The sequence below is a fragment of the Empidonax traillii genome, unplaced genomic scaffold, assembly GCF_003031625.1.
Source record: "Empidonax traillii isolate 1590-97213 ecotype Southwest subspecies unplaced genomic scaffold, ASM303162v1 scaffold755:size778197, whole genome shotgun sequence".
NCBI lineage: Eukaryota > Metazoa > Chordata > Aves > Passeriformes > Tyrannidae > Empidonax > Empidonax traillii.
The window spans coordinates 560,422-587,402 of record NW_020955948.1 but is presented as its reverse complement, the minus strand read 5'-3'; the positions used below and the strand labels follow the sequence as shown (position 1 = coordinate 587,402).

The 26,981-nt window shown below is 38.3% G+C and overlaps 1 protein-coding gene across 1 annotated transcript in view; it reads left to right on the top strand.

The window, feature by feature from the left end:
• Positions 1–26,981, top strand: part of DNER (delta/notch like EGF repeat containing) — a 95,859-nt gene that overhangs the window by 52,211 nt on the left and 16,667 nt on the right. The window contains exons 5-8 of the mRNA XM_027900905.1: positions 9,409–9,554; positions 15,379–15,532; positions 17,765–17,878; positions 25,462–25,686. Coding sequence (XP_027756706.1) covers positions 9,409–9,554; positions 15,379–15,532; positions 17,765–17,878; positions 25,462–25,686 — 639 coding nt within the window. The remainder of the gene's footprint in view (positions 1–9,408; positions 9,555–15,378; positions 15,533–17,764; positions 17,879–25,461; positions 25,687–26,981) is intronic.

The window sequence follows — 26,981 nt, the reverse complement described above, 5'->3', positions numbered from 1 at the left end:
TGTGTTGGTAAATTACAGCATTTACCCTGTTAAAATAAGCCCCAGTGGATGGCAAAGAGGACTAACTTGAAGACTGGGCTTTTACCTTCTGTAACACATTCTTTCTGTGCTTTGCTTAGAGGATTTGTAGAGTTTTTTTGGAAGGTTTGATACTACATGTCAGTCTTCTAAAATAATTAATAATGTTTTATTAGCAAGTGTACTTATTAGCCAATGGGGGGAAAAAAAAAAAAAAGACCAATATGGCTCATGCTCTGAAGTGAAAACACCCCTGAAAGTATTGACTCACTCAGTAGTTTAGGTGGTTTAGGGGTACAGTGAAGCACACTCCATATCCCAAGGTGGCTTTTAAATATCTGTACAGAAGAATTTCTCTTCTGTGGAGTTCTAGGGATGGGCATCAAGATTTGTCAAAGATAGAGTTAGAAAGTGAAGCAGGGGGGAATCAATGATACCTTTAAATAAGGGATCCCAATTAAGGGTTCAACATCTAAAACATTAATTCGTGGAAAGTTTGCTTTTTACATCAGTAGAGTTATAGATTCCTACTATTTGTCCCAATGTTCTTGGAAGTTAATGAGTGATTCCTGCATAAACTATTTATCATATTTATAAAATGTCTCACCGTATTTGTTTCAATTTGGGATCTTCACGTATTGATGCTTGCAACAACAGTACTGGACCATTTGGAAATGAGTTAACTGCCAAACTTTACCTTGTTAGAGTCACACACCTGTTCCTCATTGCAATACATCTCGAGACATTGAAATCAGATGAAATAGATTTTACGAGTCTGAAAAAAAATGAGATAAGAGTTCCCTGATGCACCGTCAGTCTGTGCAGAAACCTTTCTGACTGGAGTTCTCATGAATGCTGATAGGTTACAGCTCAGCATCTCTGCGGTGAGTTGAAAGTGCTGCTTGTTACATGTTTTGGGGAGAATCCTGATCCACTCAGCATTGTGAACTTCTCCCTTTTCAGGGAATAATATACTGGATTTTGGAACATGGATATATTTTTCTAGACAAGCTTGTTACACATAAAATTTATTATTTTGATTAAATATTAGCTCTCTTGAGAAAAATAGTGCACTAACATTTTTCTTCAAAACGTAAAAAAGGCCTTGCTGAAGGGCTTTGAAGGACATGGCTGCTCTCTCATAGATATCCTGTGACTTTTTGCATGCAAATCACACTCTGATTGAAAATTGGAACATTAGTTATGAGAGCACAAATACTGAAAAAAACCCCAAACCCAACATGCACAAAAGTATTTTAATGCCTTTATTTTAACGCTTGGGTTTTAGCTGTTTTGCAGCGATTGTAGACCATCTGTTTCTTTTACGAGCCAGTTATTTCCTCCTGGTATTAAATTAATATACCTGTTCACTAAGGCAACAGTTCTGTGCTTCAGTTGTATCAAATGACACACCTGTGGCTGAGAGACTTCCAGTCAGTCTGTTCTAATTTCACACCCTTTCCAGTTTCCTTGGAGAGCTGGTATGGATACACCTGTGTGGCTGTGCAGATAGCAGGTTGTATTTAACAGTCCAGTTAACAGCTCATAAACAAAACCACCAGATCTCCTTTTTTTTTTTCCCCAGTGAGTTTGGAGATTGAGGAATCATTCACAGAGCCATAGAATACCCTGAGTTGGAAGGGACCCACCAGGATCAGTGATCAAAGTCCAGCTCCTGACCCTCCCCAGGACCATCCCAAGAGTCACACCATGGGCCTGAGAGGATCATCCCAACACCTCCTGAACTCTGGCAGGCTCTGAGCTGTGCCCACTGCCCTGGGGAGCCTGTTCAGTGCCCAACCACCCTCCTAATTTCCAACCCAGACCTCCCCTGACACCATTTTCCTCTTCATACCAATACAAAATTACATATTGTGTGATCATTACTTAGTTTTAAGGAGGGTTTATTTGGGGGGGGGTTGGGCATAACGTAGAGTGTGAAGCTGGCAGTGCTGACTGCATGCACACAGCCTACTTCCTTTCTTTCTCCTAACAAGATTAAAAAATGAAATTATGTTTTCAGGTCTTTATCATGTCTGTTAAGGATGTTTTTTTTCTGTTGAAAAAAACCTGCTTCTCATCAGCTTTCACGATAAAATGCTGGAAAAAATTGCTTTTCTGCCTTGGTGTGCCCACTGCTGAAGCTGCAATGGTGGGAGCTCTTTCAGAATTATTATTTTACCTTCATTTCCCCTAGGTAATATGTTAAAAAGTTTATATATCTATAAATGTAAAAAAAATGCTTATAAGTAGCTTGAAACTACTTGCTTTCTGTCTCTGTGCTTTATTTAGTTCTTCCATGATGCTGCTTAAAAAACAACTTTCGTGAGATATTGGTACATTAGCTTTTTAGCTGATTGTCTGCTTATAAAATCAGAGGAAGAAAGTTATAAGCAAAATTTCTGTTTCTCAGATAAGACCTTGCAGATAGTAAGGCAGAAGGTTTAACATTTATATGAATTAATATTTTTATGGGAATAGAAAATAAATCCTCCAGCACAATCTTTAAACTATAATGGTTATTTTCATCACAGCAAACAAAACGTGATGTAGACCAGGTGTGAAATCTGGTTTTTATCCGATATGCCCAGCATTTTAGATCAATACAACATAACCATCAGTTTTAAACGACACTTATATCAAGTATTTCAGAAGTATTTCCTTAAATAAAATCAGTAGCTGCACAAATTCACTGGAAAAGGGATGCTCTAACATCTTTACACTGAGATGAATTCTGGTGCCACTCAAATGCCAGCCCCTGTAAGGCAGCTTGCTTGAATTCCACAAAACTTTTTGGAGCTTTTTGCTTGAAAAGGAAAACTAATTCTTGGCTTCTGAAACACAAGAGATCTGTTGCTTTTTAATAAGTGTGTGAACAATATGGTTCTGTGTCAGAAAGTATAATATTTTGCCGTCCAAAATGCTGTTCTGCCTTTCTAATGCAACCAAGTATTTTCTTTCCTACCTCTGCCCTGAAAATTTATTTACTTTTTTGATCCTCTGTGGTTATTTAATGAATTTTCCTTGCAAGGCCTCATCATGCATTATGAACAAGTGGTCACCATTAGTATGACTGCAGTGATATTTAATAGGCAACATGAAACAGTGTAAACAATGTGGTGTGAAAAATAAATTATCTAGAGCTATATTTTGAAATAAGTCAGCCTTGTCTAGCTCTTTTGATCAGGATGTAGATTGGCAGATTAGGAGGCAGGTTGTAACTGGGGCTTTGGGATGTTGCATTTTGTGTTGTTGCCTGCCTTTAAACGCACATCAAAAGAAAACAGTTTACTGTGTCTTGAAATTGTTTTCACTTACACAAAAAAATTTAAATAGGCCAATTTTATTCCACAACAGGAGATGTGTGAGCTGAGTTCAGCGAGAGCCACGTAATCAAGTTACTCCAGCTTTGCCGAGTGGCTCTGTGTCAGCAGAGCGTCTGTGTGAGCTCCCAGCCCGTGGCGTATGTGCAGTCATTTGACTCAACCTTCTTTCACCGGGGACTAAATTAACTCTCCCTGTCCTGCACGTGCCCTGGTTGGAGTGCTCAGACAGGTTGGAAACTACTAGAAAGAAGTAGTTTGGATATTGGAAAGAAGTTCTTTCCAGAGAGAGGGATCAGGCATTGGAATGGGCTGCCCAGAGAGTGGTGGATTCACCGCCCCTGGAGGTTTTTAAGACGAGGCTGGATGTGGCACTGAGTGCCATGATCTGGTATAAATATGATATTTATAAATATGATAAAATAAATATCCTGTCCTTCATGATCAAGTTGCATGTACCTCATCCCCCAGGTAAGTAGATGTAAACGTTAGACTATTTACATTGTATTATCTTTTAAGCTAGAATTTAAATAATTTTTAGTCTTTAGAGTAATCTTCAGTTGGGAAAGTATCAAAATTAATTTTTATTCACTGCTACTTCTAGCAAGTAACAGTGGGAAAATATTTTTCTAATCCATGTCTGGAGGTTCATCTGCTCACATTTAAACTGCCAGTCCTGCAAAACTGAGCTCCAGCTTGAAAGTCAAGCTGTCTGCTGTTTCTTCCCAAAATTTTGGTAATAGCTTTTTGACATCCAAATTTTGCTTTCTGTTGCTCCAGTGTAACACTGTCCTTGTCAACTTGCCTCTGGTGGAATTGCAGTGATGTTACTGAGAGTTTAACTTGACCAGCAACTTGCGTACCTTCAAGTGGTTATGCCTGAGAAGAAAGTTATATGTTCGATTTTAGGAGCCCAGGCTGAGTTTTCAGTGTTAATAGCAAAGGAAGAAAGCATATCTATTTTTAAACTGATTATTGTGACTATGATATCAAATTGGAGAAGACAGAAAAAATGCAATAAGAAGGTTTTCAGTCACTTGCCAGCAACCAGAAAAAAAATTCTTTAAATTGCTTTTTCAATGTGAATTTTTGAAAAACAAAATAGTTGAAACAGGTCTTGAACTGATTCTCACTAAAATCTATATATACTTTCAAAAGCAATATCTGTGATAAAACCCCGTAAGCATGCTGATCTGTATAGAATTTGGGAGAGCTGTGCCACCTATAAATAGTGCTGTTTGTGGACAAAATAGCAATCTCTTTACTGCAGCTGTATTTTTGTGTCCCCAGATGCTGTGTTGCCTAGCAGCGTCGTTAGAGAATGATCTCAGAGGTTCTGTACGGTGCTGATGGCACTGAAGTACTGCCTCAAAGACTGAGAATGGCATTGATTACCTGCTTCTCATTTCTGGTTTTCTGCTTATGTGTGATAATAATCCTGAGCAGACAAGGAAAGGACTCCTGACCCATTTTCCCAATTCTGTAGAGCAGTATTGGTGCCAGGGCGCTGAGGGTCTTGATAGACCTTAATGACCCTGAATTTTAGGGTCATGGAAAAGGTGAGAAGTGTTTGTCCATTTGTAAATCAAAAGCAGGTCTCTACTACTTCAGCACGTAAAGGCGAATTTTCAGAATCGATTGCATCATGAGAACATCTTGTTATGTTTTTTAATTTGTTAGGTTTCTAAAAGGACTTGAACGTGACATCCATGAACAAGTGAAGGATTGAACCTGCTTAGATTTGCTCAATGGATAACTATTTTAGATTGTGATATGCAGTGCCATAAGAGAGGAAAATTGGTTTATGTAGTTAAAATCAATTTACTACTTGATTCCTAGAAGGCACTGAAGCTTGGTGATGATTAGTACGGACTCCTGTTTTCATAGTAATTGTCATTGTCTTGAATGGTAGCCAAATGACTCTTGGACAGTGTGAGTGTTATGGACATGAAATAATCTTTGGATAAAACTTGGACATGAAACATTTTAGGAGAAAGAACTAGAATTCAGGTATCCCTTTTTCTTTTTTATTTTTTTTTCTTTTTCTGGTGATATAGTTCTCTTTCTTTTCCAGCTTCCTTTCTTTAAATTATTATGTCTGCAAAGTTCAGTGACCACAAAACGTTGAGCATATTGACCACTCTTGTTTAGCTCGCTGGATAATGTTTTCTCTTGTGATGTGAAAGATATGGTCAAACAGAAAATTCCTCTTGACTCTTTTACACTTTAGGGTAATTCTGTGACTTTACATCATCTGTGGATGAACTGTCCTGCAGCTTCTATCCTGAAGCTTATAAACTATGGTTCAGTATGCTCTGATGACAGCAGTGTTGTTTCTAGAAGCTGAAATCTGATCTGGAAGTGTTGTAGCTTCATTGTGAAGCTCTAACATAAACTGAAGTGTGGTGCAGGCACACCAAACACTGCTGCTTTGCTCCTGGAAGCCTGATAGTATCTGCTTTTCTTCCATTTGAATATATCTCAGTTTCCCATTTCCCAAACAGTGAAGAGCTGACTGTACCGTGCACCTTATTCTGGGGCCCTTTTTTGTTTTCCTCCCCTTTTTGACTTGCCAATGCCCTTGGTGCCAGGGCTGTATCCTGCCCAGGGGAGCTGTAGGCACTTGGTGTCTTTAAGAACTTCACTTCTTTGCAAAATGTTGAAGTCGGCTACTGACCCCAAAAGCTTTTGGTGTGGGAAGGTGTTGAGAGAGAAAAAGAGAACAGATGGAAACTGATAGACATCCCACTGCTGTCTCATTTCCTTGGGAAACCAGGCTAAAAATAAGTTGGAAACTTGAGGACTGATACTTCATTGTGAGTGAGTGCCCAGTCCCCTTGGCAGTCATTCTCACTCATCCAAGAAAATCTCTAGGTGGACTGAAAGACCTATATTTTTGTGAACTGGAACTTTAATGAAACTGAAAGGATGATCTATTATTTCAACCACAGGTTGAAGTAATCTGTTGGAATACTCCCATTCACTGTGTAGAATACAGAGAAATACATTTGAGCCAACAGCAAAAGACAGGTGTTTGTGTGTGTCAGAGCTTTGGGTACACCCCAAGAGTTACCTAACCATTTGTAGGGAAGTGTTGTGCCTTCCATTACCGTTATGTGCAATAAGAGAATGATCTCAGTTGGTGGTCTGTCGGCTTCAGTCTTCCTTAGTTTGGCTGTCCAGTATGGCCCAGCTTGCTGACCTCAGTCTGCTGTGCCTAGGAGGAGAGTGCTGTTCAGAAACGCAGCTTGTGAAGAAGGAAATCAGTCTGTGCATTCTAGAAATTTCAAGCAGTGGCAATCTGAGTGGCATGATATGACCTGACTGAAAGCGCCTGGGCGTAATGATGGCACCTCTCATCTTTAGTTTTGACTTTACTCCTTGTTTTTCATTCTGAACTTTCTTGATGTGAGTGAAACGGGAGCATATGTATTTGCTGCTCCTGGATATAGGTAGATGAAACTACCAGGGAGGGATGAGCTGTAGTGTGTTTTACCACACACACTGCCGGTGAAATCGTGCAGGCCTTTCTCACACCATCAAATGTGTGTGCACGAAGCCTGAAAATGCCTCCTCTGCAATCTAAATGACTATTCATGTCACACTGTGATTTATTAGACTTTAGAATTGTTTCCCTAACGTTGCTGTAAATAACTCAAGCCTGAATTCTGCAACTCAAAATGCTTTGATGTCATTATGTTTTAACTAGCTTCAGAAAACCAGCTAGGTCGAACTGAACAAAATTACCTTTTGATATAAACTGCTGTCGTGTTTTTCTCCAGACTGTAGATGAAGGCAGCTGTAAATACGCCTCTGAAATTATTCTCCTACCTAGAAGTTAAAAATGGAACTTAAAACTCCCTCAAGTTCAGTTGCTGATATGGGAATTGGGGAAGGAATTAATTGAAGTGCTGTGACCTGAGTTAAGCAGGTAGTTATATTTAGGTGGTCTGACAAGCTTCTCTTAGCCTTAAAACCTAGAGATCTCAGAAAGTTGTGTGCAACTTCTGTAGAGTGAAAATAAATATCCGTGTTTGTATTTTTCTAGTATTTGGAAATCAGGTGAGATAATTGGAGATTACAGGAAGATACGTGGCACTCCAGTGAGAATAATGATTTTTTCAGTGGTTTGCCAAAGGGCTTTTGATACCAAAATAGTAACAAGATTCAAAGTACAAAGAAGGTTGATTTAGTATTTCTTTAGGGAACTGTCCTGAAGAATATGTAACAATCTGCTTCAGACAAGCAAATGTGAACCCAAAGACATTTCCTGAATGCCACATTCTCCCAAGCATTCACATAATTGCAGGACTGCCAGTGACAATTGCATTCAGTTGTCAAAGAAGATAATTCTGGCTGCATCTTTGAACAGATGGGTAAAAACGGGGTATGTATTGAGGCCAGAATAAATTGGCCAGCTCTGGAGAGGGCATCAGATTACAATAATCTTCACTAGCAAAAACAGACCATTAGACATTTGGAACCATACCAAAAACATCTGCATTTATTTATTTATTTATTTTAATCCGATCCTTTAAAATATTTAGCGAACTCATAAAGGCTACACTCAAGCTGGTGATCTCAATGTTGGACATGGGATTTTTCTGTTTGGAGATGGGCTTCGGGGATCGTAGACAACTGATTGTTGAAAGAAGGCAGCATTTCAAAAAGTGAGATCTAAAAAATGAAGGACAAAGAATGGAAGTCTTCCATATGATTTTCTGTGGAATTTGCAGAATTAGTCATGCTTGGCACTTCCGTGTGCAGGATGTAATAATGCTTAGCAGCTGCTCTGAAAGAAAATCCACTCGAAGTTCTAAGTGTTCCACAAAACTTTTGTTTATTCCTGTTCATAATGAATGTTTTTTGTGCTATTTTTTTTTTCTGCTTGACTAAACGTCTTGCTATTTCCAGCCTGTAATGCAAGAAGGTAGACTGCATCTTTGGAGCTCCTTAGAGGTTTAGGATTTTAGAATTTAAAGTGAAAAATGTTAGAAACAAGCATTCTGTGTCATACACTTCTTGCATCTAGTTACTGTCATTCTCTTTAAAATTAAGGATATTTATATTTAAAAAAAAATCAATTTTTTGCTTAGATTCTCTCTGTATTGATTTCTAAAGAAAAGAATAATCCTGCAGTGGTGCTGTGTCTGTAACGTTCCATACAGGTGCTACACTCTCATACCCTTTGGAGTGCTTTGAAAAGAGCTCTGACTTCATTGTAAATGCCATGAGCTGTGCATGTACACTGTTTTATTTCTCCTGCTGTCCTTTATTTTATTTTCCAGATATCTCTGTTAGAAATATGGGTGACAGTGCTGTTGTTAAGCTCCAGTAGCTTCCAACCAGCAATGTTTATAATTCCACCCAATTACAGGTGCTAGCCAGAGATTTATTTATGAATTTCCCTCTTCCTTGTCAAATGTTCCCATTTTCTTGTTGTGTTCATCTCCACCTGCTGTATCACCTTATACAGAGATCAGATCAGATCAGGCATTCAATAATACTTGCACTGCAAATACACAAGGAAATGCTGTCAAGTTCTGTATGAATATTCTCACAAACTTCATATAAAATAGAGCCAAAGGGATTCTGCATCTTTTACCAGTGTGTGCTTTTGAACTATGAAGTAACTTTTATGAATTCATTTAAATGCATTCCTCCACAGAATTTGATTGTAATGTTCCTTGTCATTTAAAAACTTTAAAAAATATATATTTTTTTTAACTTGTCAAAAAGATGGCAGGCGTAAGCATTTGGTTATTCGAGACCTAAAAAATGATTGCAGATTAGAGGTCTGGAATTGTATCTGTTTCACCATCCTGCCCTTCTTTTGTTAATCAGTATAATGAGCTTTGTCTCCGAATTGTGTTCTAATTTGTATTTACGTGCATTGAAGTCAGATGGGTCTGTATTAAGTGCCATTCTTGATTGACAGTTTATTTCAAATGAAAAATGACTTTTATTTTTTTGCCCAGCTGTAGAGCAATAATATATATCAATGTATTTTGTCATATAGTGAGAATATTTTCTTTTTTTTTTTTTTTTTTAATTTATTTTTTTAAAGGTTTTTTGAACGATTCAGTCACCAAATGCATCGTGGCTCTGCGCTTGACCGTGGTAGTGAAAGTCAGTACCTGCCTGCCTGTGGGGAGCCACTCAGAGACCTTGCAGTGCTCGGGGAAAGGAAAATGCATCACCAAACCAGATGAGGTAAAGTGAACTTACCGAGACCTTCCTGTGGCGTGGCAATTCCACCACAATATAAACAGTCCTCTGAGTGTGTGCATGCCTTGCCTGCTAAAGCCCACAGGTGTTACTGGGTAACAACAATATTTTTATTTGCTGTGTCTAGAAATAAAGGGCTTGAAGTGAGGAAATAACAGATAGATGCAAAGTTTCTTCCCCTGCCCTGGCAGTAAAAACAATTATTCCAGTCAGGTATAAGGTAGTTTGTACTGCATCCTACTGGCACTGTAGGAGAAAGTTTCTTTGTAGAAAAGAACCACTTGGGATCTCCGATCTCCAGACCAAGGTGTCTCAGTTTAAGTCTTCCACCTTGTTTTGGTCTTGGGTCTGATTTAATCTGGTGCTCATCTCTACCCATCTTAACAACTGGTGACTCAGAACACACTGGTCAGTGCAGTGGAATTATCTGAGCGTAATTATGAGAAGAAACAGAACAGAGTAATTTGGTACTGGTTGGGAATTTTCCTGTACCTCTTTCTCTTTTGCTTAATACTGCACTGAGAGATGACAATGTCAGTGCCACTGGTCACTGTGGATTTTCTGTGGGATCCAGTAATGTGAGGAAATAAGAACCAGATCTGTTAAATTTGCATCCTGTGTTCTGCTTTTATGAAACCAGACCGGCCTTCAGTGATTTAGATCCTGTGTACTCTGTTACCTTCTATACATGTTATTTTTTTATTTCATGGATTAAAAGTAATTTACAGCACAAATATGCGCAGTTAATCTTTGGTTTTATTAATATTCATTTGGGAGATAAAAGCCATAGTAACTGTTGAGTAAATATTAACAGCTGTGAGCCTACTCTGAGCACAGAAAATTTGGCATATTTAGTGAATTCACTCTTAGTTCATCTGCTACCATTTTCTGATTTAAATTTTCAATAAGCGTGTTTGATAGAAAAATGGTGTTTTGAATTGTAACAACTATAATTAAATTGCTACAGTAATCTCTATATACAAGGCAGTGCTAACATCTGGAATAATTATCTGTTTTATTTCTCAAAAAATGAATTTTATAAAATGCTGGAGGTAATGTGTGAACATAATTATTGCAAGATGTGTTTAGCAATAAGTGCTACTCTGCTATACCAGCTGGCTGGTATCCAAATAAATTATTCATTCAGATACAGCGTTCTGCTTCGTGGTCCAGTTTAGTTTTTCTGCTTTACCATATTTATAATTTTTATTTTGTAAATTTGGCATCTTGAACTTCACCTATGTAAATAATATCTTCAACTTTACTATATATAACATCATATCAAAATTTAGTCTTTTTCCATTTTTTTGTCAATTTGAGAGTTAGTCTTTGCTAAATAGCCTTAATTTGTATATTTTCATGTTGTTTGTCCATTTTTATGACTAATTTTTTTCTCTTGTTGCATGTCACATGTCTCAAAATAAAAATAAATTATTTCCTGCATCTATGCAGAAGAATTAATGCTTTTCTGTACTAGGGAAAATGCATATATGGCCTTTAATAATTATCCATGTGTTATAATTATTTAAGAAACAGCAAGTAAAGTAAAATTTTCTTTAAAAAGAAAGAGGAGTAATTATTTCACTCAAAAAACCCCAAACAAACATCAGTGTTTATGTATCTGTACTCGTAACCTTGGCATTGAAAAATTCATGTTTTAAAACTGGAAGAGCTAGTTGTGCACGTGGGATTTGTTGTTTTCTCTGGCAAATGAATAGAAAAATGTAGGACTGTTCCTGCATTTCCACTTTTCCTTCTCTGAATCTCATAACAGGAAGTTCTATCAAGGCAGTGTTTTGGATGTTGAAGTTCACTTCTGGAGATGTGTCTGTCGATTAATGGCAGTCAGACATCTGCAATTAGCAGCATTCTCAATATCTCTAAATATAAAACAATACATAAAATTTAACGTAAATATATTTGCACGAAGAAATCTGAATACCTTTTCTCTTCAAATATTATTTTCTTTTTTTAAGAAATGCAATTTTTTCTATTTTTCACACGTTATAAACTGCTCCTGAGTTTTCTAGAACTTGAACAAATGAGGAATGTCCCCAGTGATCCTCTCGAGTGCCGTCAAACATGTGCCAGGTGGCCTGCTGAGCTAAACCAGCTCACTAAAACCTCAGATACAGTGACCAAAATGTACATAATTTACGTCCAAGGAGAATAAAAATGCCATGTTGTCTGTTTGTCCATGGGGTTTGTTTAGATCCGTGAGGTTTCTTTGCTTTTCAGCCTACTGGTTGCATAAGAGAATTTATTCTCAGCTGAGAAACTGATTCATGCCTGGCATTAAGATAAAAATAGAAGGTGGGTATTTCATTAAGCAGGATGTTTTTGCCTTTGTTTAACTCAAATTCTGCGAGATATACCCTAAAATATCTCCATGATTTCCCTGATGGAGCAAACAACTGCCAGAATTACACACTTGACATGTACAACCGTTGTGTTGGTTTCCCAGGACGCAGTTCTTTTTTGCAGAACTCAAACTTGAATTTTCTTTAAGTTTACAGCGAGTCCTTCGTGATCTGCTGTTAGTTTTATTTATAATTCATTCTGTTTTGCCCAATCTAATCCTGCAGGATGCAAAGGAACTTTTTAGAAGAATGCATAAAAGACCTAATACCATGAACAATCTCAGAGCTCTGCTGGCTGTAGTCGTTGCTTCCAGTGCCAAGAAGATTTATAGAGTTGTCTTTGGGGTTTTATGCACTTCATAGTTTTATTTCAAACCTAGTTTAATGTAGAAGAGTGCAGGAACACATCTGCTTAATGGGAGATCTGGATGTAATTAACAATCTGCAGTGGTATGAGCGCAGTGGCAAAGTGTTATCTACGGAGTGCATACAACTGTAAACAAATGAATTGTGGTCTAACCTGGGAGTCTTGGACAGCCTTTACTCATTCCTTACTGATACATAACTTGGCTTCTACTCAGCTAGATCCTTTTTATAGACTGTGGGTATGAAAAGCAAAGTTTTAATGCAGAGTTCCTTTTTCAATTACTGTGGCTTTTGAAAGCAACGGAAAATTCACCACTTGGAACAAAGTTCTGTGAGGTGATGCTGAGTCCAAGTGATGCCTTTTCCTTGCTCTGTATGAACTTTGTACCTCTGTTTTCCTGCCGTGCTTGCCATTTGTCCACAAGAGGGAGGCAGGAATGTGTCAGAAGTACAACCCTGTCTTGGTATCATTACAATATAAATAAGACTTTCAGATTCGTATATTCAGCTTTACACCAGAGTAAGTTGTCCTCAAACCATTTAGGTGTTAATGGAAAAGAAAGATCTTTGTATTAACCCAAAGGGAAAAGGTTTGTCTGGTGTGAATTTCTGACTTCATGGAGGATTTTGAAGTGAACTTTGCCCACCCATTCATTTTGAATGCCACAACTTTATTTGCAAGTGGGGATGAAGTTGTTTCTTTCCTAGATATTGCTCTGTTCCACAACTCCAGCTCTGCCATGTAAAATATGGAAGAGCTGACTGTGGAAACATGAAATTTTATTGCTAGATGCAGAACCCATGAGATTTACACAAAAATAACTGCCCTCTGCTGGCACAGAGAAATCACATAATTGAAAGGAATAGCAATGGTTTCCATGTCTTCTCTGTGGGCCAGAAGCTTTGGGGTAGATGTATCTGATTATAGTTTTTAAAAAAACAAATTATAAGAAACCCTTATGTACACCTGCCCTGCAGATGGACTTATTTTTCTAAGTCCAGTATACTCCTAAATACAAAGTATGTAATTATCATACAGCAATGTTTTGCTCAAATATTACAGCAACTCACTGGGAGCTGTAATAAATACTGAAAGTCTTTCTCAGCAAGTAAAAGAGTAGTCATTAATTTTATTCTGGTCTTCTTAACAGTTTTTTCACTATAGTCAAAAAAATTACTGCTCAAAAAATTATTACTCTGCTTACTTAAAATGGGAAAAAAATTACTATATTCCAACTATATTTATAATATGATACATGTTACATAATAGCAGATTATTTAAAAAATTTATTTCATTGCCATCCAAAGTGATATATGATAGATTTGCACTCTCTTAATCAAATAAATACACAGATGAACTGTTTACTGATAGTAGATGGTTTTAGAGTTCTTAGATAGTGACATTAATAGCGGTGGTGTGGCAGTGTGGAGCTGCTTCTTGACTTAGTTTTCCTCAAATATGTTAGCATGCGTTAGCTATGCAGGGAAAAAGTAATACTATCAGCTGGGGGGAGTGACAATAACACCTAATCCTCCCTATAGAATAACTTGTCAGCGTCTCAGAACTGCTGTCTGTCATTAGACATTTCAGCCTGAAGCATTACGATGCTTTTCTCTTGCAGCTTTCAAACCCCATTTGGTTAACTGCTCTTTATGGTAAATTGACGCCTCTAAGAGACTCTTAGAGAGAGAGATATCAATATTATCTGAGCTTTTCTTCGCTTCCTATTTAATCAATATTGGTGAAGCACTGACTGGTTGTTGCATTGTTTAAATGTATTGATATTTATATTGCTGTAACAGGATGTTAGTGCTGCTTGTTTCTCTGTGGGCAGTTCATATGAATTATTATCTTTAAAGTAAGTTACTGTGCTACGGGAGTATAATAATTTTGACTCTGCTTTGCTTGCCTGACTTTCTGTTGAACTGCAGCCTTGTTTGGAAACCTGTCATTCCTAATATGGGAGATATTCAGAGCTGTTTTGTGAAGAGGCTTGGGTAAATTCCAGAACATTTATAGACTGTACTTTTAGAGCGCTTAGCAAGGACTTGCACTCCCGATAAATACCGTGCCCATCATTTTGAATTTTAGGGATGTATCATATTGATCCTTGCATAACTCTCCCAGTGAGGTATTTGTGAGGAAAATTGAAATCCGGGGTTCACTGAGTGCAGTTTTTATTTCTGTGAAGATGATTATTTTTTCCTTAAGCCACAGCTGTTTATTTGTATGAAGCAGACACGAGTAAAAAAATAGAAGACCCCCCTCTTTTTGTTTCTGCTTCCATGCACATTCTGTACTTTGCATTACAATGTTTGTGCACGGGACAGCTGCGTTCCAGCCCTGATGATCTGCCTTTGAAACGTGAGAGTGAGTGATGTTGCCATCTAGTGTTTCTTGAGCAAATTGAGGTAGATATTTAATCTAAATCTATGCTACAGATGAGAGAACTCGCCTTGCTTCCTTTCTGTGAACCTGCCTTGGCAATATCAGTGACCTAAAGGTTTTTTAAATCTAATTTTAATTATTTTCTTACCAAAAAACACGTGCCATATCGTGCCCTCTGCAGGTATTTTAAACCTTTAGCAAGTGCAGTGGTCTTGTTTTTATATTAAACTGCAGGGTTTGGAAAAAGGAATGAATACATTTGGAAGAAGACATATTTAAACAAAATTGAAGGGGGGGGGTGTTACTGCTGAAGCACCACTGAAGTGACCCCCTGGGAGCCAGTCCTGCCCTTCCCTTAAAGGGTGCATATTTGTAGTAGGATTTTTCTTTTTTTGCAGTAAATCTGCACATTACTTCTCCTGACAGTTATTTCAGCCTATAAATCCAGTTTCTGGAACGGAAGAAAAAAATTTATAGTGATTTAGATATTATGGATCTGATCCCAGGCTCCTTGCCTGGATGAAGTGACCCGACACCATAAAAAATTTCAGCTGAAGAATTAGTGCAGGTTTGGTATTTGATGTGTCTGTGGCAGCTGTTGTTGTTCTGAACTGGAAAAAAACCCCAAACATCTACGTTCAGTAGGCTATGAAATGAAACAAAACCTTTGAAAACATATCCTGTTTGTTTTTAGGCAACGTTTTTCTGTGAGTGTGAAGACGCTTATAAGGGTTCCCTGTGTGAAGAATTTGATGCTTGTCAGAGCCAGCCCTGTCAGAACAACGCGACCTGCACCGACGTGGCACAGAAACACGACAGGAACAATTTCACCTGCAGCTGCCTGCCCGGTAGGTTCTGTGGCACACCTTGAATGATGGACTTCTGCTTTCTTCATCTGAAAAACACCTTTAAAAGCATATGTTTAAACCATAACCTAATGAGTGAATTGTTTGGAACTAAAAGAACTTTATTAAGAAGACAAAAGCAAAATGTTGTTTACATCAGCTTTTTGCTAATCAGGTTTTTTTCCTGGTTTTCAGATTTTATGTTAAAACCAGCTGTTGAATAAACATGCTTTCATTGGAACTAGTAAACTCTTCCTATATGTTGCACCAATCAAATGGGAGAAATTTCCCCCCCTCTCCCCTCCTCCCCATGGTGATTGCTCAGCACCTCTGCTTTTCTAGCCCTTGTGACATAATTGCTGTGATATTCCTGAATCCTGTTGTCTTTCAAAAGGACAAAACATACCCTATAGATAATAACGAGATAGGACGTATTTATTTTTGCAAATCTGTCATAAAATGTTATCTCTGATGGGTTTTGCTGCCAGCTGCAATGGCAATCACAGGAAGTCAGGATTCTTGCAGCAGGCTTTGGAGCAGCACAATGATTTTTGCCTTTCTGTGCTGTGCTCTTTTGGATACCTGTTGAATTCCATGGTAATTTTTAACCTTCACAAACTCGGTAATGTTAAAAGATGCAAAAAAAATTGTATAATGAGTTAAGCATATTCAATACTCTGATGTTATGACTGACAAAAATAATCAGCTGAATGTGAGAACTTGAAAAGCTGTGAAGCCTACAGATGAAAGAAATCCATGGATGTAGTCCTCTGTAACACTTCATTGTTGGAGACCAACTGAAATTGCAGAAAATCACTGATTTTCCAGAGTGAGGCTGGAAAGTGCCCTCCAAGTGCTTCAACCTGGTGCAGAGGAGCTGCCTGATGAGACCACAGTTCTGCCTTTCAGCTTCATTATTTTTCTCCAGTTTAGGTGATTTCCTAGAATCGTATGACATGAAACACACAACAGAGCTATTTCCTTCAGGTTTTGCATTGCAGAGAGCAGGTTTATAACTCAGCTCTCTATAGCATATAAAAGTGGAAGATTTCTGCAGTAGTCCTCTAGCAACTCCAAATATAACAATCTGTGCTGACAGCTATTTTATGGTAATACCAGTGGGTTTGAACAGGTCTGGGTATTAACCTGCCCCAAAAAGGCACATAAATTTTAATTTTGATTGCATTAAAAATAATAAGATTCCCCCCTCCCCCCTTATTGTTTGGTTTGGTTCCCCTTCTTTTTCCTTTTTTTTTTCCCCTGCATCAGCAAAATCCTTGTCCAGGTATGTCCTCTTTTTCCCCTCGGGGTCTTTGTCTTCTATACCCATTCCTAGCAATGTATTAACAGTGTCACCTGGTCATGGCTTGCTGGTCTTCAACACCAGATCGTGAGTTAACTGTGCTTGTTATGGAAGATATTTACAATTTCATGTAGGATTCCTTTAAAAAAAAATATTGTCCTTGTGTAGCATTTAGTTCCTTCTTCAGTCATGCATTCAAGGTAGTTTCTTGGTGGTGAATAAAAATTACAAAGGGGGAATGTGTGGTGTTTGCTAAGGAATTTAATTTTAGAGTGTATAATAATTAAGGCTGCATTTTTAAGTTTGTTCATTTTCTGGGGATGTCTCACAGACATCAGACATATGGAACAAAGCAGACTTATGGTCAAATAGTACAGTACACACAATCTGTAGCTTGTGAACTTATAGAAGCTTATTTGGAGGAGTTTGCAACTGTGCTGAGCAGTTCTTCACAGCTCCCACTTAAAATAAACACTCTTTTTGAAGCCCAGAAGTAGGAGCAAATGACAGTCATTCAGCATATGCACAAATAATTTGTAGTGTCAAGTTCTGTTTAAAGATTATTGACTTGAGATTCAAGATGTGTTTGAAAATCTTCCCAAAATTACTTATTTTTTTTGGTTATGTGGACGCTGATGAGGATTGAGCACCTACCTCCATTATTATTAGTGCTGTTAGAATATTGCTCCAATTAAAATATGCTTGATATAACCTCCAGGTTTGTGCTACTTATTTATGTTTCTCCAGTGAAGAATACATTTTAATTAGAAATCTCATTTTATAAAGAATTAGAAGACTGTCCTGAATTCTGTTGCTTATTTTGGTCAGTTTTATTCAAGAAAAGTAATGTTACTGTTTGGATGACTGGTAAAACATTTGATGGTAAACCCTCATTTTTGCTCAGTTTTCTGAATAAAGTGTGTGTTTTGTAGGTTACACTGGAGAGCTGTGCCAGTCAGAGATTGATCACTGCATCCAGCAGCCGTGCCAGAATGGAGGTACCTGCTCATCCAACATCCACGGATTCACCTGTCAATGCCCAGAAGGTAAAACAGCAAACACCTCTGTAGTACCTCACACAAACTGGTGTTTTGTGGTGTGTACTCAGCCCAAATTTCCAGTCATATTGATGTGTGTATTTAAATATTTTTTAAATCGTGCCTTAGCCCGTAACTGTAAGCAGAAAAAAATGAGAATCCAGATGAGAAATGCTTTGTATAATCAGCAACAGGATATGAAGTGTGGCAAGGGCTGAGTGTTTCAGTGGATATGTGGTGCAGAAATGTTCTTTCATTCCACAGGAGAAATCAGGCTCCAGCACTGTGAGAAAGGAGAATTTGAGGAGATCTAGGATGTGATCTGATTTTTATGTTGTCCACTAAATGCGTGAGAAAAAGATGCTTCCCTTGTAGAATTTGCACATTTCTGTACATGGACCAGCTGGCTAAAATATGTGTAAGAATAACTCAAAACTAAAGGGATTATTTCAGTCCCCCGTTTGAATTCATACTTCTTCCAGTTCCTGTCATTGATTGTCACTGGTAAACTCTGTAAATATGACTGTGTGAAACGAGGACACCCCAGTGCTGGTGTGTGTGCTTTCGTAACACTGAGCTGACTGCAGTGACAGATGTCAAAATTGCGTATTAAAAAATTATCGTGAGTGGAAGCTTTCAATTAGGAAGCCTTCCATTAGTTAGTTATAATTAAGATTAGAGCTTTGAACTAATTGTGTTTCTGTCCTTGCTTGATCTGGGGATGTTGTTATTGTTCTGCCAGCACCTTATGGTTGCTGCAGGGGTCCAAGTCTTTGATGACAGCTCCAGTAATATCTGCTCACGCAATAATGAGGATTATTTGTGATTCTTTAGACTGATTCCTTGCTTTTCTCGAGTGTCATGCTTTAACACTTAACAGCTGTGTTGAAACACAGACACTGACATCTTGACAGCAGTGCAGATCTTGCATTTGGTAGAATTTTGAGGATTGTTTCCATTATAACTAGTAGCAGAATTCAGCCAGAAAAATATCAGATGTTAGGCTTGGTGAAGAATTTGCTTGCATTTTCCTTAGGAAATCTGTTCAAGAGTCTTTAAGGATGCTGTGTAGGAAATTATCTTTCCAATAATAAACGTCAGGAAAAAAAGCTGTTGGGATTTTGGATTGCTTTAGCTCAGTCCCGTTTGTTCCTGTGTGTGGTGTACCTCAGCTGGTTCTGATGAGCTGCCAATGAATGTGCTGACCATGCCTTGATTTCTCTCCTACCACCATTTGTGACACTGGCCCTGGGCTGGGGTTGCTGGTGGGGCTGAGGTGCCTGGATGGCCACATTCCCCCTCCTGTGCTGTGGGGCTGTGATTGGGATGCAGTGCCCTGCTCCCTGTGCCGCTGAATGGCATTCCTGCCTGGGTCACTGCAGGGGTTGTGGCTGCTCTTCCTGCTCAGGGAGCTGGTGCCAGTGGCAATTATCCCATCAGAGGAGTGGGGAGGCTGCCAGCCCTGCTTGGCCTGCCAGCCCTGGCGCTGCAGGCAGCCCGTGCTGCTCCTGTAAACGCCCCTGCTGGCTGTGCCAAGGGCCCCTCGCTGTGCCCCTGTGCCAGGGCAGACCTGCAGCACAGGGCAGCAAAACCTCCCTCCCCAGGCAGACTGATGGAGAGGTTCCTCCATGTGCCAGTGCTTGATGTGCAGCGTTCCCACTGGTAGCAGCTTTTTTTTTTTTGCTGCAGGAGAACCAAGTCACCTGCGTTCCTTGTCCCTGTTTGCTCGTGTTTGGCTCTCTCTCTGTGTTGAGCTGTTTGATTCCTCAGTCTTTCTGCTCCTTTCTTTTCCACTGATCCATATTTGTGATTGATAAATTTCCAGTTGTTTCTGTTGAGTGCTCTGCTCTGAGTGGCCTTACTTTGGCAGTTATTGTACTGTCTTAATGTTTACACTTTGCTCTTTTTCCTTCTGAGCACAGTGGGATCATTTTTTCAGTAGTCTGATCCTTTTGTTTGTTGGTACTTTCATACTTATTATTTGTTATACCCCTGTACCCCTTTTCTGCCTGGAATCTTGAGGTTTTCTATGGCCTTTCCTTAAAGACATATTGTGATTTTTGACTCTTCCAGAGGAGAGAAAAAGCTGAAAGTTAGCAACTTCAAGAAGTACCTCTCTGCTTCTAGGCTTTGTTGGTAGGCAAACACGTTTTTTGGGCCATCTTTCTGAAACTTCCTTTGCAGAGTTATCAGTCCTGGTCTCCCAGTATAATTTCCAAAAGTTTTACTGAAATACACCTACACCTCTTGTTGAAGTCAGGTTTTGTGTATTGACCTGCATTATTTACTAACACAGAGCAAGGCTTTGGAGGAGACAGAGTGTTTCAGGAATCACTTTCTGGACTCTCCAGGATCCTTTTTCCCTTAGGAAGAAATATATTATCTGCATGTACTAGTGATGGTCCCTTGATCCTTCTTACTTCTTTTCAGGGGTTATCCTCTCCTAGAGGCATATTGTGAGAGCTTTTGTTTGGGTTTTGAAGAAAACCGGTAATTTTTGTAAATACAACGAAGGATAGTTAATTGAAAATTGCAGATGCAGCAACTTGCACATTTGCTATTTTTAGCACCTCTTCAAATTTTCCATTAAAAAACCCCCCTACCAGCCCCCCAGTTTTCTAATTTAAGGTCTCCTGCCCTGCTGCTGTTCTCCTGCTGTGCTTGATAGTAACTGCTTGTTGAGAAAAGGCTTTTCTTTATGCAGTGCTCATTCAGCACTCTGCAGAAAGGGGGCCAAGGAGCTTATGTGTGTGTAAGAGCTACAGAGTGGAGATATGACGGGGTTAGGCAGAGAAGGATAAGAAAATATGGTGTCACAAAGGGAAAAGGAAAAGATGGCAGATAGGGAATGAGATGGAAACAATGAGGAATGATCTGGAGATTGTGCATTTCTTTTACAAGTGAGATCTGTGGTTCGTGAGAGAAGGATGTGATAACTGACAGAAGGTGAGATCTGAGGCCCTGAAAAAGCAGCTTATCTCAGATGTGAACAATTCAAGATTATTCTTTAGAAAATTTTGCCGCCTTAAAGATTCCTTTAGTAAAGAGAATTCCATTATGCTTGCAGATTCCATTTTCTGTGGGATTCGTTGTAGGTTTTAATGTTCAAAATATATCAGAAAATAAACTGTTACCTGAAGTTGTTGAGTCTTACTAAGGAGAAAATTGGATTTTACACTCATATTTATTGCTTAAGCAATACTAAGGACCAAAGAATTTGTTTAAAATTCTGACACTATTAATTTGAAAAGGGTATTTGGGATCTTGTGCTTACAGTGGGGTGGGGATCTTTGATTGGCTTCTCAAAAGTTTCATGGTAATAAACATACATTTAGCAAATATTATTATCAACTTATAAACTTGGTTTTTTCGTTTTCTTTATGTCACTGAGAAGTTATATATATATTTCCAAAGTACCCTGAAATGGAATTAAATATAGCTAAAAATTTTTTGGAAACATAAAAAAACCCTGCTTGAAATAAGCAAATGTCATTACAATGAATTAATAACCAAATGCTATTAAATTGATAAGAATGTCTCAACAATGTAGGAACTAGTTATCCTTGCTTATGTAATTATCAAATTCATGCAAATCTTTGTTAAAAGTGAAAAAAAAACCACCCTTGTATGGAAATTGCCTGACTGGGGGGAAAATGTGTTACTTCCACACACAAGTGTTGTAAAATTAGATAGAGTGAAAGACTTGGTTCTTGTGTATATATTGGTTTTATGTTTTTTAAGCATCTGGAGAGCTTTTGTTAATTTTGCTCAGGAGATAATATTAAAATAAATTGGTAGTGGACGATGGTTTTGAACAAAACCAGGGAAAAATGAGCAAAGTGCAGCTCAGTTATATTAAAAGAATAAACTTCTGTCGTGAGATGTTTGTGAAGTTGTGTTCCATGCAAGTTTAATGTCCTGATAATGAGTACAGATGAACTGCATCCAGTGTCCCAGGAAGATATTAATCTTTGTTTAAAATGGCACGAGTTCAGCTGGCCAACCACAGAAAATGGGCTTGGCTTCTTGGGCTGTTGCCGCTTGCTGTGTGTGAGGTCACCTGCTCTGACAGAAGGGCAGAGATATTTTCATTCAGGGTAATATTTTGTGAGAAATGGTCCTCAGCAATAATGGATTTCGGAGCCATCCCCTAGGAGAAGACAGAGAGAGAAAACCATGCTTATGATTAAGAGTTTAACATACAGATTACTCGAAATTAACATCTCAGGGTGGATTTTATTTTACTGTTGACGGTTTGATTTGACTAGCTGCAGGTAACTAACTGCTGGCAACGCACTGAGCAAAAGTGTCCTGAAATACCTGCAGGTATTTCTGAAAATACTGGAAAGCAAGAAATTTATTAATGCTCTTATTACAGATTCTGTGGTTTAAAAAAAAAAACCCAAGAGTTTGACGGCTGTGGAAGATGCTAAGTTGTGATTCATACGTGTTGATTTGCAATAGCAGCAAGAAAATGCACATTGTCACCATGAATTTTAATTGACTGGCAGAACACAAGTTATTTGCCCAGGTTTAGAGTAGTTTTAAGTTTCAAGGTCTTCGCTTTTTTCTGTCCTTCATTGTTCACGTGAAAGCCTTTGTCTCTGGTACATCTTGAGGATGTGATTCCACCTTCTTTAGGTTTACATTAAATAAACCTGTTTACTATCTGGATTCTGGGAAAGTGGGTCACACAGCTGATGTACGTGGAAGATTTCCCAAGGTTATTGGTGATTAGAATGCAGAATTCTTCATATTGCCACAAGAGAGTTTAATTTACCTGAAGAACATTTTGTTGTTAATTAAAATTTTTTATGGCAGTTTAGTTTCTGGTACTCTCTGTTAATCTGATGTTTTTACTTGGCACCTTCCCAGATTGCTCTTATTCTAAATAGACTTTTCCTTAATGCTTGAGTGGATTTAGCCTCGATTCATCTTTATCCATAAAGACTTAGCAAGGGTGATTTTCAATCAAAATCTCACAGCTACATTTTAATGATTTCTTGATCCATCTGATGAGCATCTTTTTTCTCTTTATAGAATTCTGGTGAAATACCCTCAATTTCTATTTCCTCACCAGACAGATTTCTACAGGGAAAATAATAAATTGCCTGTATTTCTTTTACTACTTATCCCTGTACTTCACATTAAAAGGCTTTGTAATCCCAAGCACTAGCGATTCACAGACTTAATTTTTCACATTTTTGGAATGCTTGGAATTAGGTGTAACACAACATTCATAAAATGCATAACTTCCTTGATTTGCACCTGGCTCTTTTGCTTTCAATAGTGAAGTAATTAAAATCCCTTTACATTCTGCATTATTCCTTCGGTATATCTCTTAAATCACCAGCAGTGATTGCATTTCAGTCATGTCCCTGTTACACCAGCAATGACCCAGGTGCAGGGTTTGGTTGAAGAGCAGTTCAGGGGATAGTTATCTGCAGATAAATAATACTGATGTTTTTTTCCTCCAGTATTTGATTCTGTTTTTCAATCAACACACCTCTGCATTTGATTTTTAAAGTTATTCCTTGCACTATTTATTTTCAACAACTGTACCGGTGTGGATTTAAATGCACATTCAGAAACACCAAAATAATAGATTTCCAGATTTGCTGCTTTGAGCGTTTTCAGATAGTTAACTCACACCAAGGATTTCAGCTTCCAGAATCAACAAAACACATTTCACAGTGCAGTCAAAGATAGCACAAGGGCAACATGTTTTGGTGTATTTTAATCCTGCATATGTTCCTGAAGTGCTTTGTCACTTGAAACATTAGCCATCTGCCAGCGAGCTCCTCTTTGTGGGCAAGATTACTGCAAAGGTTGTAGTGAAGCAGCACTAATGTCTTTGGCTGACCTCAGATCTCCTTGATCCTCTTCAATCCGCTTTGAAGAGTTAATATGGACATTTCACTGGACTCATTGCTTGACCTCCTCTTGGTAATGCCTAAAAGCCCTCACAGGTTCTTTTAAATCTGACCAAGATTTTATGATAACAGGCTTTTTTTTTTTTTTTAATTTGTCAGTGAAACGTTGCTGGAATTAGATCCTTGATCTGAGGGTTTCTGTTCTTTGCAGTTTCTGATGCTTAGTTATCATTGGCAGGAGGGACCTCTGATACAGGATTGCAGTATCTGGGGTTTTATCCCAGTATCTGTTTTTAAGCTCTTGTCTGTTCAACACTGGTCAGCAGGTGGTCCTGACAAAGCCCATGAAGGAATTAGAGCCATAGGATAGCGAAATCCTGCCTGGAGAGGGCAGAAGGGTCCTGCCTGTTCTTCTCCTGTGCCCTGCCAGACCTGCTTTCCTTTCCTGATCTGTTGCTGAGTTATGTACGACTAAACTGTTAAAAGGTCAAGCTGTACGTTGATTCTTTTCTTTCTTTCTTTTTTTAAACATTTTGAATTCCCTGGGTTCTTTGTTGTCGTTGTTTCGGTTTGTTTGTTTTTGTTCATTGGATTACTTTTCCCATGTTTTTCATTCCATAGCTCTGATGTGATACTTATTGACATATGAGGGAAACATGACCTTTTAAGTCACTTGTCCAGGACTTAATATTTTGAAGATGCCACTAAAATTCTGCTGCCAACAGTGGCCAAGAACGCCCCAGTTTTGTCTGAAACTCACAAAGAGTTGTGGCCTTTCCACATTCTCTTAGTTACAGTAATCTAAGTCTTGTTAATTGTGGGAGTAGATCCCTGTAGTACTCTCTGTGTGGGTCACTCACCTTCGTTTAATATTCCATTGTAAGGTTAATAATTGTTCTACAATGTAAGATAACCCAGGGAACTGTAAGCCTGAAAAATGATGGGTCTGTACAAATGGACCAACTACTCAGCAAAAAAAAAAAAAAAAATTAGAACGGATTGGAAAGGAAATTTTGGTCTTTTATTTGGAAGGGTGCTTTTCTGACTTGCTTTTGGGTGCAATAACCATGCCTTGTCTTACTACACATATGATGTGTGTGTATGTATGGATACAAACTGTAGTTAGTGCTCAAATATTATTCTTCTCTACATCTGATTAAAAAAAGCTTCCTTGCAAGGATATTATGACTCTTTTTTTGCCTGGTGTTGCTTCAATAAATCATTGTCTCTCCTGCTAATGAGAAGATTGTTCTTATAAAAGATGTTTAAATTATTGAGGCTTAAGTAAACCCATGTTCTGTTTAAGAGGTTGTTATAACTAATGTGCATGTTAACAGATCCGAAAAAAAGGTCAGTTTTGGCTTTTCTTTCTTTTCCAGGCTAGTCAGCTCCTGATCTTTAGAAAATCTCTTCTGCTTTTCCAGTCAGGTCCCCTCAGAAGGCAGGAAAGCACTGTCAGTGTCAACAAATATTTTTTTCAATTCACTGCTTTAATCATATCAGAGGATGATTTTACCTGAAGCATCTTTAGTGGGCAAAATTAGAGTTTATTATATAGGAAGTCTGTATTTTTGTAATTTTGTAATTTTCATAGAATTTTGTAATTTTGATAGAATTAAAAAAGAAAGGAATATAGATATATCAACGGCTTACTTTTAGCATCATTTAGTTATTAAACTTGTATACATACCAAAGTGCTTACTCCTTTGTTTCTTTTAGGGTTTTTAGGAACCTCTTGCGAAGACAAAATAGACCCTTGTGCGTCATCTCCCTGCCAGAACAATGGGACCTGTTATGCAGACAGACTTGCCTTCTCCTGCAGTTGTAGTCCTGGATTTACAGGACCTACATGTGCTCAGCTGATTGATTTCTGTGCCCTGAACCCGTGTGCACACGGCATTTGTCGCAGTGTTGGAACCAGCTACAGATGCCTCTGTATCCCTGGTTTGTACAAACAGTTACATGCTTTGTAAATTTTGCATTATTTTTATATGTAGCTTCCATATATAGTTTGAAATTATTTACTTTTTTTTTTTTTTTTTTCTCTTTGGTCTATAAAACACATTGAACAGATGTTTTATCTGTTTGGAGTAACGATAGGAACCTACACATTACACATTCCGTTTGGAAAACCAAAAATTGCAGAGTGAGCACTGAAAATACCCACTGAGATCCATATGGCTTGGTTAATCACTACAGCTGTATTACAAAACCACAGCCTGCAGGATAAATCTTTTTAAGGTGAGGTATCTGTGCCACTGGGATTACAAAATCTGGTGCAGAGAATGGAAAATATGACACTGTTCACTAGGGAAGGAGCAGAAACAAACAAGGTGGCTGAACAAAGGTAGGGAAGGAAAAAAATTGGTTACTCCAAAGGGTTTAGTCCTGCCATCCATGTTTCCATAAATTGTCTCTCTTCAGAAGTTCCAGTGGTGCTGCTGAGGTGGGCACAGCTGGGACTTGTTTGGCAACTCAGCCTGGCAGTGAGTGGTTTGGGGAGCGTTTTTGCACAGTTCCAAGGGTTTTTTTCCTTCTTGTACCGATGTAACAGAGTATTGGGGTTCTCAGAGCTCCCCTTATGCATTTTAAAAATGATATTTAATCGCTGAAGTAGCAGTTGGAGTGAATGGTACCCTGTGCTACATCCACCTCTGCTTAAGGACTTGCTGAGTGAAACCCAGTAATCTCCGTTGTCATGTGGGAAAACAGTCAAAATTCTCCATCCCTTCCTTCTCAGTTACGGGATGTGCAGGGATCCAATCTCATATTTGTGTATATTTGTGAATATGGGAATTTTATAATGCAACATTTTTTGAAGGTGTCAGAATTTAACTGCTGTTAAGAGACATTCAAGGGACCTTCAGAAGTTTTTTTGGAGGTACTCACAAATGAGAGGAAGCCAGTGGAATTTAGTATTGGATTGGACAGATTTATGGTGAAATTACATCTTTATAAAGGAGAAAAATAAGAAAGTGAAATGCAAGACCATACCACAGTAGTGTTATCTTGTAATTAATTTGTTGACAGCTTTTGTGAATTTATACATACAAGATTATACGAATCTCGCTTAAAAACTTCAATCATTGAAACATATTAATGTATTGAACCACAACATCAACAAGGAAAAAAAGCAGTCTCTATTTTATGGACAGCATCACCCTCAATTCTTCTTCTTGCATGCTTGCAACTTTTCAGAAACCAGAGGGTAGGTAGATGTTTGTGACAAGACAGGTCCA